The sequence below is a fragment of the Festucalex cinctus genome, chromosome 1, assembly GCF_051991245.1.
Source record: "Festucalex cinctus isolate MCC-2025b chromosome 1, RoL_Fcin_1.0, whole genome shotgun sequence".
NCBI lineage: Eukaryota > Metazoa > Chordata > Actinopteri > Syngnathiformes > Syngnathidae > Festucalex > Festucalex cinctus.
The window spans coordinates 51,185,619-51,202,544 of NC_135411.1; the positions used below are offsets into that span (position 1 = coordinate 51,185,619).

Here is a 16,926-nt window from a genome sequence, read left to right on the forward strand (position 1 = left end):
ACTCACCGGCTTCAATGTTGATTGATTTACATGTAGGGACAGTACATATTAATAAACATTTTAGTAAATATGCCAGAATTAGCCAAAAGGCTATTTTTTCCCCCAAGACAGATCGTAAATGTCACCCTAATAAAATTACAATACATTTACTAAAAGGTACGTTAAAACCAACAAGGGAAAAACAAATACAAGAAGCATGAGAACGTACAAAAGGCAAGCAAAGCAGCGAGAGCAAGTCCTGTTAGTGTTGACATTTCTGATTATCAATTAACCATTTTTTTTAGTTCGAGCTTAAATGTAATGTATGTGTACTGTTTAGATTTCTGATAACTGGAGTGAGATTCCACTCTGTAGCAGCTCGGACCGACAAAGCAGTTCTGATGTCACTTGACAATGGTGAGCCACATAGAGAGACAGTCTGTGAATGGCAAGACATAATTTAAAAGATTTTAAACAGATATTTATTTATACAGTATTGCTCCTTTAATTTATTTGAAATAGGTTCACGTAACATATCGTGAATGACTGCGATAACCAGAGTAAACAAATTATCGGAATCAGCCATCTTTGTTGTATCCATTTTCCTCGAACATTTTGAGGTTGGAACTTGGGACAATAAGAGTGGGATAAATCCGACGTCCCACCTTTATCAAATTAACCGGTCGGATTGAGTGACCATCAATGTTCGCTACTTTTCAAAGTGCATTGAGAGTAATTTTGAATGACCTACATTTTTTTTTCTTATGGACATTCTCTCACCCCTATAAAATGGCGTGACCCCATACTAGTCAGTGCACTATATAGGGAATAGCTTGCACAATTGGACACAGCCCGAGTGTAGTAGTTGCCGTAGTTGGAGGATAAAATAAATATGGCCGACATTCTGCGCATCGTATAACCCCATTCGTAACTATGAAATGTGCATGTTTCTCCCAGTCGTATTAGCACAACTGGATGCCATACACACATGTAGCTCTTTACACCATATGGTGCCCAAAATGCTTTACAATGCCTCACATTCACCCATTCACACACCAGTGGTCGGCTGCTGCCATGTATGGCGCTGCCAGGTCCACTGGGAGCAAATCGGGGCTCCGTGTCTTGCTCAAAGACACGTTGATGTGTTCACCAGGGTTGAGGATCGAACCCACAACCTCATGGATGTGAGACGACCACTCTTCCACTGATCCATGCTGACCCAATTGCAAATGAACCTGTAATATTATTGTCTTGGATGATATGGGACATCATACATATTAGTAAACATTGTGAATTTGTAAGGATGATGGACTATTATTATTGCTATTTGCTATGATTGGTAAAAGTTATTTTTTAAATCTTGCTTGCCTGGCTATTGTCCAAATTTCTCAGTGGGCTCAAATATGTATATTCAGCGCTCGAACTAAATGAGTGCCTGGCTCCTTTGAAAAGTCTTTAAAAAATAAGAAATAAAAAGGATCAGGACACGAGACAAAATTCGGAATTTTGTGGTTGAATTCCTATTCCTACAAATTAAATTTTGTCTTAAAGAGGAAGTCAACCCAAAAATATTCTTGACAACAATATCTTCTATGCATCTTCACTAGTCTAAACACGACATTCTGATTAATATTGTTTTTGTTGAATATGAATTAAACAGCAAAATCCACCTGTTATCATCCATCTCGGGTTGCGACCATTTTGCGACATGCTGTCGAGTGAAAACAGCGTCGCAGTTGCTCACTCAGGGTTTAGGTAACAAGTAACAACCAATCACGGCTCAGCTTCAGAAAACTGGTGAGCCGTGATTGGTTGTTGCATTTTGTGTGTGCACTTTGCCAAACATGCAGTCGAAAATGGAAAATAATCTCAAGGGTTTTTTTCTTCTTTTTTTTTTCAACAAATGTGCTGGAATACACTCATTTATGTTAAGCACTGTACACAATTTAAAGTGGAGGAAATGTTCCAAGGGTGCAGTTCTGTTGTGCTATTTCTAAATGGAATCGAATGATATGTTCTGTTTCTGTCTCTAGGCTACCCTCTTCCTGGCAGCCTGTACTCAAGTCCCTACCTATCATTGGGGCACTTGGACCCTCCCTCAAACCCCCAAAATCACCTCTATGACTCCCATAAAGGTCAGTCATTTTTTTTTTTTTTTGCCCCACTCTTATTGTTACTGTGGATGCACTCAAGCATCTAATTTGTCCTCATCCCCAAAGGTGTGCATTTGAGGTTGGTGCTCTTATTTTTGTTTTTGTCTGATTTTAGAGAGCTTTTTCCTGCCAGCTGCTGTTAGCCAGTCGCCCCTCCACCCCCACCCGCCATCTGCTCCTCAAAGCACACGTTCCAGCTCGACTCCGCCCCAAAAGGCATCCCGAGACGCAGGCAGAGAAAAGTCCTATCGGGGGGAACGTGAACGGGACCGAGAGCGGTCACGGGAGGAGCTGCGACCGCACAGTGTGGTGGACCTCACGCTGGATGGGAGATCTGAGGAAGACCACCGGGGGCGCCCTGGTGGTAAGGAGCGAGAGAAAGATAGGGAAAGGGACACGGTGGAGAAAGATGGTTGGTCGCTCCATCTGCACCACCATCAACCGAAATCGAGCTCTCAGCCCTCCACAGGGGAGCCCAGGTCAAAGCCGTCACCTGTGCTCCCCTCCTTCCCTCCAGGTGGGGGCGGAGGCATGAGCAGGCTCCCTGGACACGAAACGGACCGAGTGAGTCGGGAGGGTGAGGCGGGCTCTCGAGCCCACCATCACTCTAACGCAAACTCTAATAACTCAAACTTGCTGACAGCGTCTCACTCCGAACGACAGAGGAGGAATGACTCCATGCAAGCAGGGACACTCCACTTCTCCTACGCCCTTCCTCCTTCCCTGCAGACCTCCAGCACTTCAGTGCCCCTTCCCCACACGCTCCGAGAGTCCACGAGAGAGCAAAGAGTCAGTGCGCCAACATACGTACCTTCTGTGGAGGTTTATGACGAGCGTGTCGGGCCCATCCAGATCGCATCGCAGGCCCGCGACAAGCACGGTGACAAAAACAGGGACAGAGAGCGAGAGAACGATAAAGAGCTGGAACGGGAAACTTACAGGTTTTCTGAGAGGAGCCTGATAGAACACCCTCGACTTTCCCAGTCTGGTGACTCAGGCAATCATCGAGAGGAAGGGTCTGTAATTTGTTCCAATGGTTCTATCGGCAAACGAGGCCAGGACTCTTCTCACTCTTCCAATCAATCAAGGTTTAGCCCGGAAGCGCGGGACATGTCCAAGCACTCGAGTCGTTTGGGCGTCGAGCGGGCCGGGCCAGACAGAAATTGGAATTCCATCAGCCCTTTGACCAACTACGCTACCAATCACATGGCTGCCCTCGCCGCCCAACACGGACACACGCGTTCTTCTCCGCACAGGCAGCCGTCACACACACAGATTTCTCATTCCCCTCACACAACGAACCGACCCTCCGCTAATGTTAACTCACAGAGGCATTCCCCGCAAACGCACGCCACCGAGCATGGACAAAGCCGCTTGGGTGAGGAAGGGAGTCAGAGACTCTACTTGGACCCGTCAGCCCTTTACCGACCAGGAGTGTCCGCTGGTGGAGAGAGAGCTTCTGTCCCCTCGGAGGTGTCGGCCATGCAGAGTCTCATTAAATACAGTGGCAATTTTGCTGCTGAGGGACCCGCATCCTCCTCCAGGCTCACAGTGGACACCCGAGGGTCTTTCGGAGGTTTGGCTAGTATTGGGATGGAAGGTGATCGAGATCGAGAGCGGGAAAGAGACAGAGAAAGGTCACTTATTGGCTCAAGTGCTTCTGGGTCACTGAGGGTCCCTCCCCAGCTGAAACGAGAGCAGGATCGACCCGACAGCGCCCGCTCCTTTGGTCGAGAGATTGAGGGCGAGGTGCGCCACCCTCCTGTTGGCATTGCTGTCGCTGTGGCCCGGCAGAGAGAGAGCACCAGCAGTAAACAGACCAGTGCATCCTCAGACCCCCAGAGACCCCTGCTGCCAACAGCTATTAAAGGTAATGATTGTTTTTGCTGGGATATGGGGCCAAAACAATTTTCTGACCTTCGTTTTCCACACCTGTGCATTGGAGATTAGTCACTTCACATCACACCTTGATGTGCATTTTATTAGGATGTTCGACACCACTTTTTTCAGACCGATACCAGTACGATACAGTAGTCTTCAGTAAGTAGCCAATATCGATATCACAAGTACAGAAATACATAAAATTTCCTCCCCCACGCAATGGTGAAATCATCCCACGCAATGGTGAAATCATCCCACGCAATTACTCCAGAAGAGGAACTACATTTCCCATCGCGAGATGCTGTGACTATCGCGTGACCGGTAGCGAGACTGGGAAAATCTAACATGGCGGCGCTCTGCTGCTAAAATAGAATTAGCTTTATATTTCTAATTAAACCCGAATTTAATGATTAGATAAATTCGATTTTTTTCTTTTCTAAGAAAGATCGGAAATATTATCCAGTGTGGACGACCTCGAACGTTTTATTGACGATCATTTTTATAGCTGCGCGATGGATGAGCCGGCGGCCAGTCGGGATAATCCTTCGAAAAAAAAAAGGAAAAATGACTCGTCAACAGACACGGACGATTTAGCAACCGCCGACGTATCGGTGAGTATGCTGGATTCCATAAATAAAAAACTTGACGTCCTCTGTCTTATCCGCGAGGACGTCAAAGAATTAAAGGCAAGTTTGGAATTCGTTAGCCAACAGGTAAGCGATCTCCAATGCGATAACTCCGAGCTACGCTCCTCTCTCGTCGCTGTCACAGCCGAGTTGGAGACGATTAAAAAGGAAAATAAAATGCTAAAGGAAACGGTCTTAGATGTTCAATCCCGTAGTATGCGGGAAAATCTAATATTCTCAGGTATATCCGAAAATTCTCCAGATAATCCAGAGGGTGAGATAAAAAAATTCATGACATCATCGCTAAAGATCCCACAGGAGACGGTAAATAATATCTCTTTTCACCGTGTACACCGGCTCGGAGCTCGTAAGGGCAATAAGCCCCGTCCTATTATTGCTAAGTTCGAACATTTTAAACATAAAGAATTGGTAAAAAGTAAAGGACGGGAGCTCAAAGGGACATCTTTCGGGATGAATGATCAATTCCCAAGAGAGATAAACGAGCGGCGAAAAGTACTGTTTCCTATCATGAAACAAAATAGACAGGAGGGTAAACGGACTTCGATGGTCGTTGATAAATTATATATCGACGGCCAGCTATTCCGAAACCCAACCTCGACCCCTTGGCTGTTCTAACTGACAATTGGTAGAGCCGAGCATTGTGTGATTATTTGACGTAGGTATATGTATATGTATGTGTATGTATATGTGTATATATGTATATATATGTATATGTATATGTATGTATATGTATGGATAATGGGTTACGAAATAGAATATGAATTTATATTATGCATAGGCTATAAAGTAATAATAATAATAATAATAATAATATAGAAATATATTCTTAAAAAAATAAATTAATAATAATAATAATAATCTCGCTTAGGTCACCATTTACTGGTGTATTGTTATGTTGAATCCCCCACAGATTTCCTTCACACTCACTTCCCCCCACGTTTCTTCACTATTATACTTATCTACTTGCTATCTCTCTCTTTATATAAATTATATAAATTGCCTAATTACTCTTTTGCTATCCTACAATATGTTAATATTAATAAGCAGCTTATATAGATGTATACATAAGACTGAGTCTATATTGCTTGTATGCAGAAATTAGCTCTGGTCTCCTGGAATGTGTGTGGCGCTCGCTCCCAGGCAAAAAGAATAAAAATTTTAGACCATCTCTCAAAATTTAAGGCAGATATTTGTCTCCTACAAGAAACCCACTTACAAAAATCAGAAGAAAAATTATTTATAGATAAAAATTTTAGTCAAGTTTACTCTGCCTCCTATAATAGTAGACAAAGAGGTGTCTCTATACTTATACATAAGAATTTATTCTTTACTCTAAATAATATAGTAACAGATTTAGAGGGCCGATATATTATTATCCAGGTAACTATATTTAATAAAGTATATACAATTGGTAATTTATATGCCCCAAATAATGATGACCCTGATTTTTTCCATGAATTTTTCTCTCGGTTACTCGATTTAGCAACAAATTCTACTATTATTATTGGAGGTGATTTTAACACGGTCTTGAACCCGTTAATAGATCGTTCTAATAATACGATATATACAAGGCGATTACGATCCGCTAAAGTAATAGATGAGTATATGGAGGATTTTGGCCTCAGCGATGGCTGGAGACTTCAAAACCCAACTAAGAAGGAATTTACTTTCTTCTCTGCTGTGCACCGATCATTCTCAAGAATTGATTTTTTCCTTACAAATAATTCTATTGTTGATAAAACTGCTATAAAAATACATTCTATAATTATAAGTGATCATGCACCAGTCTCCCTCACTCTACAAATTGACTCTACCTTTAAACCTCCCCCGATATGGCGTTTTAACATCTCATTACTGAAAGACGTAGAGTTTGATAAAATTATTAGAAGGGAGTGGGCAGATTTTTTGGAAATAAATGACTCTCCAAATATATCTCCATCTCTTCTCTGGGAAGCAGGGAAAGCGGTAATTAGAGGGAAAATTATATCATATTCAACTTATAAAAAGAAACAGGATCAAAAATTAGAAAAATACCTGGAAGATAAAATTAAACAACTAACGGATGAATATGTATTAAACCCAAATAATCAAATATGGATAGAACTACAGAATATAAAAATACAGTTAGATAACATGTTATCTAAAAAGACAGAGTTTATAATACAACAGTTGAGATATAATAATTTTGAACATAATAATAAATCAGGTAAATTCCTGGCAAATCAACTTCAACGGAATCGGGAAAAATCTCTTATAACGGCTATTAAAGATATAAATGGTGAATGCACACAATCACCAGAAGAAATTAACCATATTTTTTATAACTATTATCGAAATCTATACACAGAAATTAATAGACCTAACCCTGAATATATTGAGGAATTCCTAAACAGCTTAAATATACCTCAGTTATCTATTGAACATAAAGATATTCTCGATACCCCGCTTACTATAGATGAGTTGTATCGTGCTTTAGACAGTGTGCCTAATGGCAGAGCACCTGGTCCAGACGGCTTTCCGGCTATATTTTTTAAACATTTCTGGTTAATGTTTGCTCCATTATTTCTAAGAGTAGTAACTGAAATTAAAAGTAAAGGTGATATACGTCAAGATATGAATATAGCAGCAATTAAACTTTTATTAAAGCCAGAAAAAGACCCTACCCTCCCGTCAAGTTACCGACCGATATCACTAATTAATACCGATATTAAAATTATCGCTAAGGCCTTGGCATCTCGATTAGAGACGGTAATCTCGACAATTATTCATAGTGATCAAACAGGTTTTATTAAAGGTCGTCATTCTACTAATAATATTAGGAGACTCTTTAACTTGATTAGTATGTCACAGCGGCATGATAAAAAGGCAGTTGTTATTTCGCTGGATGCAGAAAAAGCATTCGATAAAGTTAACTGGTCCTTCCTCTTTGCTGTCTTAAATAAATTCGGCTTCGGGGAGGCATTCATTCAATGGGTCTCAATATTATATGATTCTCCTAAAGCTACAGTTACTACTAATGGGATTACATCACAGAGTTTTACTTTACAAAGGGGAACAAGACAAGGGTGCCCAATTTCTCCTTTATTATTTGCTATATTTATTGAGCCGCTTGCATTAGCTATACGTCAGGATAGACGGATCCAAGGAATCCACTCCGGGACAATAGAACATAAAATTAATCTATATGCCGATGATATATTACTCTATTTAGAAGAACCTGCTATTTCGCTAGGGGAAGCATTTAAATTAATAACTAAATTCTCTCACTTATCAGATTACTCTATTAACTGGACAAAATCAACATTATTACCTATTACAGAAAATTCATGGAATCCTACAAGTCAGGATCCACACTACTCCTTTCCTACAGGTAATTTAAAATACTTAGGTGTTAAAATTTCACCTAAGTTAACTGAATTAACTTCTTTAAATTTTTCACCATTATTGGATAGTATCCGTAGTGACCTGGAACGCTGGAATAATCTTCCGATCTCTTTAATAGGACGGATAGCTACTATAAAAATGAAAGTTTTACCAAAGATTAATTATTTATTTTCAATGATTCCATTTAAACCTACGTCTAACTGGTTCCAATCGCTGGACTCTGCTATCATAAAATTCTATTGGAATAAAAAAAAAGCCAAAATTAGTCTATCTACTCTTCAGGAAAGTAAATCTAAAGGAGGTTTAGAGGCACCAAACTTTATGTACTATTATCTAGCTAATCAACTACAATATCTTGTGCTATGGACACAACCCAACAGAGATACTAACTGTTGGTTGGAATTGGAGCAGAAGGATTGTAATAATCTTAGACTGTCAGATTTACTCTTTATTACAAAATCAATAAGACGACATAATTGTTTTAAAAACCCAATGATAGCCGCCACCCTGACTGCCTGGTGGAAGGCATTAGAAATTACAAACTCCCAATTGGCGCCCTGTGGGCTCTCTCCCATTTGGCATAACCCCGACTTTCAACTTAATAATCAGTCGTTCCATTTAAGCCTATGGGAGCAGAAAGGAATTACACACCTTCATCATCTTTTCTCAGATAATAAGTTTATATCATATACAAACTTGGTCCAGAAATATGAAATAAAAAAGGGAAATTTCTTACATTATCTGCAAGTTAAAAATATGGTTAAGAAACAAATCCCAACACTTCAAGATACGCTCCAACTGCCTGTCTTAGCTAAAGATATTATAAAGCTTTCTCCAACAACAATAAAGAAAATATCAAAAATATATAAGTTATTTTTATACACAAATAAAACGTATTTACCGACTTTAAAATGGGAAAAAGACTTGTCTATAGTTCCGGAACCAGACTTTTGGACCCAAATCTGTGAAAATGTATTTAAAATGACCAAACAGACAAATTTGCAACTTATCCAATATAAGATACTTCATAGAACATATATTACACAATATATGATGAAAAAAATGGGACTCTCTGACTCCGACATTTGTCTCCAGTGCTCACAAAACACTGCCGATACTTATCTTCATGCTTTATGGTCATGTACTCCAGTGCTGCATTTCTGGACTAAAATCTTGGAAAAGCTCGCTGATATATTAAACTGTAGGCTTCCTTTATCTCCAAGACTGTGTTTACTAGGTGACTTAACAATAACTGAGCGACCATGTAAACAATCACAATCTATATTTATAGCCCTTACTATTGCTAAAAAAATAATCCTTGTCAATTGGAAAAATAAACAATCTCTAAATATCGACCACTGGTTAAACTTACTAATAAATTATATCTCAATGGAAAAAATCTCTGCCTTAAATAAAAATCAAGTATCAAGATTTAAACAAATATGGTCTATGTACATAGAATATTTTAATCTCAATTTGGCAACTTAATCCTGCCAAGATTCTGCCTGTTAACGAGAGCCACCACATCGTTACAACTTCTGTTTTCGCTGCTCCTGTATTTGGTATTTTGTATCTGATTGTTTTTATTTTTATATAGTCAGGAACCTAGTTGCTGCTAGTGGGCTCGAGCATACCACACTATACGACACTATACTCAATAACTCCTTAAGATCTATTTCTAGTGGGCACTAAGCATCAACACTTGGTGTTACTGCATGCTAATTAGTCAATTTTCTTGACGCCGTCCCCTGTGGTCGGGCGGGGGTGGTTCTGCCCCCCCCCCCCCCCCCCCCCCCGTTGTCTGCTCGGTGGCGGTTGCGTCTTGGCCGCTCCCTGGGCCCCCTGTGGGGTGCGGTGTTGGGGTGCTTTCCCTGGTGCCCGGGGCGGTGCCGTCCCGGCGCGGTCCGCTGCTCCGTGCCCGGCGGCGCGGTTCGGGGTGGGTGGGCCTCCGGTGTGCCCCGTGGTTCCCTCTCCCCTCCCCCTTCCTCCCCCCCGTCGCCTCTCCCTCCTCGCCTCCTCCCGCCCATCCTCCTCTGCCTCCCGGTCCCTTTTCCCTTGTCGCCCTCCCTCCTCCTCTCCCCCCCCGCCTCCTGCCCTGCAGCCGCCCTTTCGCCTTCTTGTCGTCTTCTCCCCGCTTCCCCCGCCCCCCCCCCCCCTTCCCTGTCTGCCCTGCGGCCCCTCCCCCTCCCTCTCCCTGGGCCTGGGGCTCCCTCCCCGGCCCGGGCGTCGGGCTCCGGGGGCCGGGCGAGGGTTTGGGGCCTGCCCCGCTCCGGTATAACTCCTGGTGCCCCGGGCGGGCCCCGGTGGCTGGTGGGCTGTCCGGTAGCCCTGCTGCGCTGGCTGTCCGCCCATTGTGGTGCCGGGTGGATGAGGTGGGGGGCGGCGGGGGGTGGGGGTGCTGGGGGGCGGGCGTGCCACCTACACCCGCCGGGTTGGGTGAGGCCCCGCTGGTCGCTCCTCTTACTCACTTCACTAGCTTGCACTATACACTTTGTAAATATACACATAGGGCACACAACACATTTCTTGGTGGGGTGGGGAAGGGTGGAAACACCGTCTTCACCCTTCAACTCCCCTCCAATTTTAATGCACCTCACGTCCAAGGGGAGGGGTGAGTTGGGGCGGGGAGCCATCAGAGGGGATGGACTGCAGTGCCTGGCAGCGCTGTGGTCCCCCCCATTTGTGTCCCTGCCCCACCACTTTGTCCCTCCATTCCCTTTTTTAATGCACCACACATATACATATTCATTTTTTTGGGGGGGATACGGGTGTGTCGGAGTAGGGGAAATTTTTTCCCTCTGCTCCGACTCACCTGCTCCCAATTTTAATGCACCACACGCACACACTTGTATATACACTGGGTGGGGCCACATTCACGGTGTAAGGGTAGAGCTCGCCAGTCGGCGAGCTGGCGGACTCAGTAACAGGGTTAGGTGTCACTTGTACTCTGGCGTGACGACCGGGGCCTCTCCCCACCGGGCTCGGTGTTCTGGTGTCCCGCCTTCTCCCCTGGTGCTTCCTCCTCTGCTTCCCCCCTCCCGCCGCGGTGCAAATCTCGCGCGGCTGGAGGTGGGGTGGGCACATCTTCCCTCTCTGCGCTGCTGCCCGGTGCCGGTTTCCGGGGGGGGGTGGGGGGTTCTCGCGGGGGGCCGGGTTCGCGGGGGGGGGGGTGGCGGCCGTCGGGGGGGGGCGGCTTGTTTGGGGGGGGGGTGGAGGTATGGGTGGGTGGGGGGTTGGGTGCTGGGGGTCGGGGTGTGTTCGGGGGTTTGGGGGTCGGGGGTGGTGGGGCCTGGGTCGTGGTGGATGGCGGGTTTGGGTGGGGTGCGGGGGGGTCGTGGGGGGATGGGGGCTGGGGACCGGTGGGGCGCTGTGGGGGCCCGCTGGGCCTCGTTCTGCGGCCTTGGGCTCGGGGGGGTGGGCCGGGGCTGGGGCGGGGGTGTTCCGGGTATCTGGGTCGGCTCGCTGACCGGTGTCCGCTCGGGTGGCTTGGGGGTGGCCTTGGTGCTGCCGCGGCCTGGGGATTCCGGGGGGGGTGGGGGGGGGGGGGTGCTCGCTTTGCTGGACCGCGGTTGACGGCTTCTCTCTTTGGTGGTGGTCCTTATGCATGCCAGATCCGTCGCACCAGCATCTACTGAAACTCAACAGAAGTACCCTCTCCCTCCCACAGCCCCTTGAATCAGTTGGTGCTGGTGTCTGTGGTTCTCACTTTTCTTTATCTATCCTTCCCTCCTTCCTCTCTTTAGTTTTTCCTCTGGTCACTTGAGATCTTAATTTATTAGAAGTATGAGGTTTCTGGGGTTGGCATAAGACTCCGGTTTTGTAACCACGCAGGAGGGGTCTTGTTGGTGCTGGACTTCACTTTGATGGATTGGATGTACTGGCTTCTATTGATCTCACTCTGCCTTATCGATCCTTCCCTCCTTCCTCTCTTTAGTTTTTCCTCTGGGCTCTTGAGATCTCGCTAAATTTGCTGGAATTTAGAGGCTTCCGGGGTTGGCGTAAGACTTTGATTTTGTAATCATGGGGAAGGCAGGAAGTGTTTGGTCGGTGCTGGATGTCACTTTGATTTACCTTTCTTTTCTCTTTATTTCTTTTTTTTCTGACCTTTTCTCTGGTCTCCTGACCATTTAAATCTCACGACTCTGGCAAGATTCTGAAGTACCTGGTTAAGGCGAAGGGTAATGGGATATTTATAAGGTTTTAGGTGAATGAATGAGTATAAATTTATACGTATTTGCACGCACGCACGCAAACGCACGCAAACGCACACACGCAAACGCACGCACGCACGCAAACGCACGCACGCAAACGCACGCACACATACACACACACAAAAAAAAAAAAAAAAAAAAAAAAAAAAAAAAAAAAAAAAAAAAAAAGGAAAAGAGCAATGATGACAAGACGTTGAATCGGTAAGACTACCGAATGAACAATTCTGAGCTCTTCAAAAAAAAAAAAAAAAAAAAAAAAAAAAAATTTCCTCCCCAAAATGACAGATGATAATTGACTTCATTAATAATAATAATAATAATAATAATAAAAAAAATTAAATCATAATTTTAAAGGCATAGTGTGCAATAATTAACGCCATCTAGTGGTGAAGTAATCACTGATTCATTTTATTGATTTAAAAAATGTGCAAAAAAATATGACCTATCACGACAAAGTACATTTTCATAGGTCGTAATCAGTAATTATATTACATGTCTGGAGCCTCACTTTATAAAAGGCTGACATGTTTCACTGCTATTTTCCTGCTACAGATGCCCAGAGGACAACTTAGCTTACCTTCCACAGCTGGTGGTCATTGCTGAGTCCGCATGATTCGGGCTCCTGCCGCTTGTCTCCCTCTGCTTTACTCTTGAACTGCTTTGCTCTTGAAGGCTTCTACTAGCTTCTTCCACTGCTGTATAAATAAAGATGACTTGACTAGCCACTCTTGTTAGCTGCTTGCTCGGTCTTTTGCCGTCGCTTGCTGCCAAATCGCTATCACTCGCTGAGATGCTCCTTCGTTCACGACAATAACAACATTGGTGGTAGGCTTGCGAAGTTTGGTCTCTGATTAACCGTAGTTCGAGTGCTTCGAAATGCATGCCCTTCGGCCGTATTCTATTATTTGGCGACATCTAGTGGTCAAGTATTACACACTGTACCATTAAAGACCTACTGTGTATATATCTCAATGTAGCATTTTTCCTTATAGGGAATTTCAACCCAAATATTTTCTTTACAATATGTTGTATGTGCCACCACTAGTCTAAACATGTCATACCGATTAATATTATGCTTGTAGAACATATGTTAAGCAGCAAAATCCATTTTTCAGCCATTTTGACACATAATGTCAACTGAAAATAACATCAGTGGCTCAGGGCTCAGTTAACAACCAACCACAGTTTAACTTCAGAAAACAGATGAGCCGTAATTGGTCATTGCTTGAGTCCTTAGCAACTGTAATATCATCATTTTCAGGTGACAGAAAGTGGGAAAATGGTCTTCCCTTGAAATGGTTAAAAACTAACAATAATTTTAATACTTAACTCATATTCCACAAACACAATATTAACCAGAATTCTGTGTTTAGATTAGTGGGGCTGCGTTGAACAATTTTGGATTGACTTTCCCTTTAAAATTGGCAATAAATAACAGCAACTTTCTATTCTTCTAATTTCTAATTTGTAGTTCCTGATCATAAAACGGCCACAAGGGGGCAGCTGATACTGGTATCGGCTGCCATCACGAGTACCGATACCTTGAAATCCAGCAGTGTATTTGCTCGATATTAATACCTGGTATCAATACTTGCCTGTCCCTCGTATTTTACAGTGTCTGGCGGGGTACAGCGAGTAAATATGCAATATTTCCAAATAAACTTTGTTTTGCCTTTTGCCTTCAAATTACATGCTCCTTTGCAGCTGCAGAGAACTCAGCTCTACTTCATTAAATGAACCAAGAGCAAAAGATCTCTCATTTTAGTTTCTATGAATTAATAATGATTCATTTTTCTTTGGCCCAAAGTCATATTTTCTCAGCTCTGTTTGACTTGAAAGCATTCTTGCCTATAATGTGATTGGACAGCTTTTTGTCCGGATTACTAATTGCGTCATGTGATGCATTTTGTTTTTGGGCTCATTTTGGCGAGTCAGTTGGCTCTCCTTCTGCACCCTTCTGTCTTTAGTCTTCTTTCTGTCTCTATCCAAATGTCTCTTTCCTGTCTGTCACAGCTCCAAGTGTTTTTTTGTTTTTGTTTTTTTTTATCCATCCTCTGCTCTCTTTTCATTTCCTTCAATGTCTCTACTTCTGAGTTATTTGGCAAAGCACACCCTTCTTGTCCCACCTCAGGGCCCCCTTCTCTCTCCCCGCTCTTTTCTGCAGCTTATAGTAGGCTGCCTACAGTTCCCAGCCTCACCTCCACCCACTCTGCATTAAACATGGCATTACGGAGCTCGGCTAAAAGCTACAAATAAACATTGAATGACAAGAAGTCCATTGGTTTGTTGCTAAGCAATGTTGAGCCTCGAGACTGATGGACTTGTGTGAAAGACTGTGAGGTACAATAGATGACTCAGTGTTATTAGCATGTAGTTGTGCATGCACGTCCATCCCCGGTAGGGCCTTTAGCGTATTCCTTTCTGGGGTAGACTGATTTCTCAAATAGCCCCCCTGTCCAAAAGAAGCTCTTTACAAACAGCTGAGGATTTGCTGTGGAAAAATACAAACAGGAGGAGTTGTGTGGATGCAAGGATGGGGAACAGGCGGTAGTGTTAAGATGAGACTGCCGGGTAGATGGGATGAGAGAGTTCTCATGGGATTCAAAGAAGAAGCGAGTATTAGGGAGGTGAGCGAGGGAGAAAAGGTGGTGACTAATCATCACTGGCTTTGTGATGCGCAAAGGATAGCATGTGGGCCAGGCTCCCTGTAACCTTGGTAACGGTCTTGAAATCTTTCCTGTGGAGCATGTCAGGGTTGGTTAAAGTCTCTTGTCCCTACACACACACATGTGCACTTTCTCTTTCTGAATGGTTCAGCACAGTGGTATAAAAACCTCTCTCTCCATCTTTGTACCTCGGGGACCTTGAGTCAGCTTGGCTGGGTGGAGGCCTAGAGTGGAAAGAGATCCTCATGTTTATTCTTTCCTTGATAGAGTGAGGACATTGCCCACAGAATTGCAGTATCTTTAGCAACTCAAGTTTAAAGTTCACTGTGCATCCAGACAGCCACTAATCTACTGTGATGCTCTGCTAATTGGCCGAGAAGGTTGAAAGACCAGAAATGCTACTTTGAAACTAAAGTAGTTCTGTGTATACATGTGTATACTGTTGAGATATTCTAAAATATTTGGCGCTGCGGGTAGTGTGAAAGCGATTGTTGTAGTTGATCATCTCAGTCCTTTGTTCACAATCTTTGTTGTGGTTCATTTCAAAGGTGGTTAATGAGGTCAAGGTCAACGATCGGAAGTTTTTTGTAATTTAGCCTAAATGTGGAATGATTGATTAAACAATTGCACGTTATGTCCCATGTAGTATATACAGTATGGTGTAAATATACCAAAGGAACACTTCAAAATGCATCCAGTTGAATTGAATTGAGGCTTAACTGCTGTGTGGGATCTGTGACAAATGGTTCACCAGAGCAAAGCAGCAAGAAGCTATGAGACATCAAACACCGTGCATCCTGTCAGGTCAACAGTGTGACGATGCGTTTTGAATGGTCGGTCAGATTGAGGTCAACAAGCTGGCCTGCCGTTAATTAACCTCTCGTGCCCACGGCCTTGTCGTTGTAACGTAATGACGACGCGTTTTGAAATCCAGTCGTCTTATCAAATTTAGTGCAGTCAAGTGTTGGCCAGCCAAATAGTCACAAATTCTCTCAACCCTGTTCATCATTTCCACACACCTTTTACCCGGACTAATGTGACTTCTCTGTTGTCAACCTAGCTGAAGAACGAGGTGAAGAGCGCACCCGTCATCGTGAAGACCGAATGCTCTCAGGCCGTTTGGATCGTGATGACAAAATGCTCAGGTGAGGCGGACATCTACCAGTCTTTTCTGTCATAAATACAAACACAATTGAAAGAGGCTGACAGTCTAACAAATATTTTTCCAAATCATGTTTGCAGGAATGTATAACGGCTTCATGCAGCTTTTGCATTAAGTTTTTGATGCAGTTTACTACTTGTTTTCTTGCAGAGACCCCAAAGAGCTGCCCGACTTCACCCAGTTACACCCTCCCCTGCTTTCAAGCAGTTTGACACCCAGTATGATGACAACCAGCCTCATGACCCCTAACCTTATGGTGACTGGAGGGGGTGTGAGATGGCATCCCGACCCATCAACTCTGACCTCTCACCCCTGGCTGCCTCGCCCTGGTGCCTCTCCAGTTTGGCTCCCCAGCTCACCATACAGTATGTGGACAGACAAATTCTATACTTTTATTGGTTGTATATTGGTCATCTTTGTCCTGATTGAGGAAAAAAGTGTTTTAAACAAAAGTGACCCTTTGACACAAACTGTTTTATTCACTGGCTAATCATTCAAAAATAGTAATCAAGTATTTTATATGTTAACGAGTCCCCACTGCCAGATGTGAGCAGGTGCAACAGTGGGCCGCCATTTCCCTTTTCAGCTGACATCGGTGCTGCCCTCTTTGGCACCCGAGTCGTTCAACCTGGTGCTAAAGACAGTCCAACTCCATTTAACACTTGCATACGACATGCTTACAAAATTCTACATGTGGCTGCGTGGCGGTCCTCCATTGGTGTAGTAACAGAGGGAAGTGTTGGCTTTCTCTCAAGTGGTTGGTGCACAAGTAGCCGCCTCCAAGGGTCAAGTGCCGCAGACATTCCTGAACTTTGTAGGACGTTCCAGACCTACGCCTCATTC

General features: G+C 43.9%; 1 protein-coding gene across 3 annotated transcripts in view; it reads left to right on the top strand.

Moving 5' to 3' along the window:
- tnrc18 (trinucleotide repeat containing 18) overlaps positions 1-16,926 on the top strand; it is a 68,650-nt gene that overhangs the window by 22,580 nt on the left and 29,144 nt on the right. For all 3 annotated transcript variants that reach the window (XM_077540325.1, XM_077540335.1, XM_077540342.1), the window contains exons 4-7: positions 2,013-2,114; positions 2,248-4,002; positions 15,982-16,066; positions 16,234-16,448. In XM_077540325.1, the coding sequence (XP_077396451.1) occupies positions 2,013-2,114; positions 2,248-4,002; positions 15,982-16,066; positions 16,234-16,448 (2,157 nt within the window). The remainder of the gene's footprint in view (positions 1-2,012; positions 2,115-2,247; positions 4,003-15,981; positions 16,067-16,233; positions 16,449-16,926) is intronic.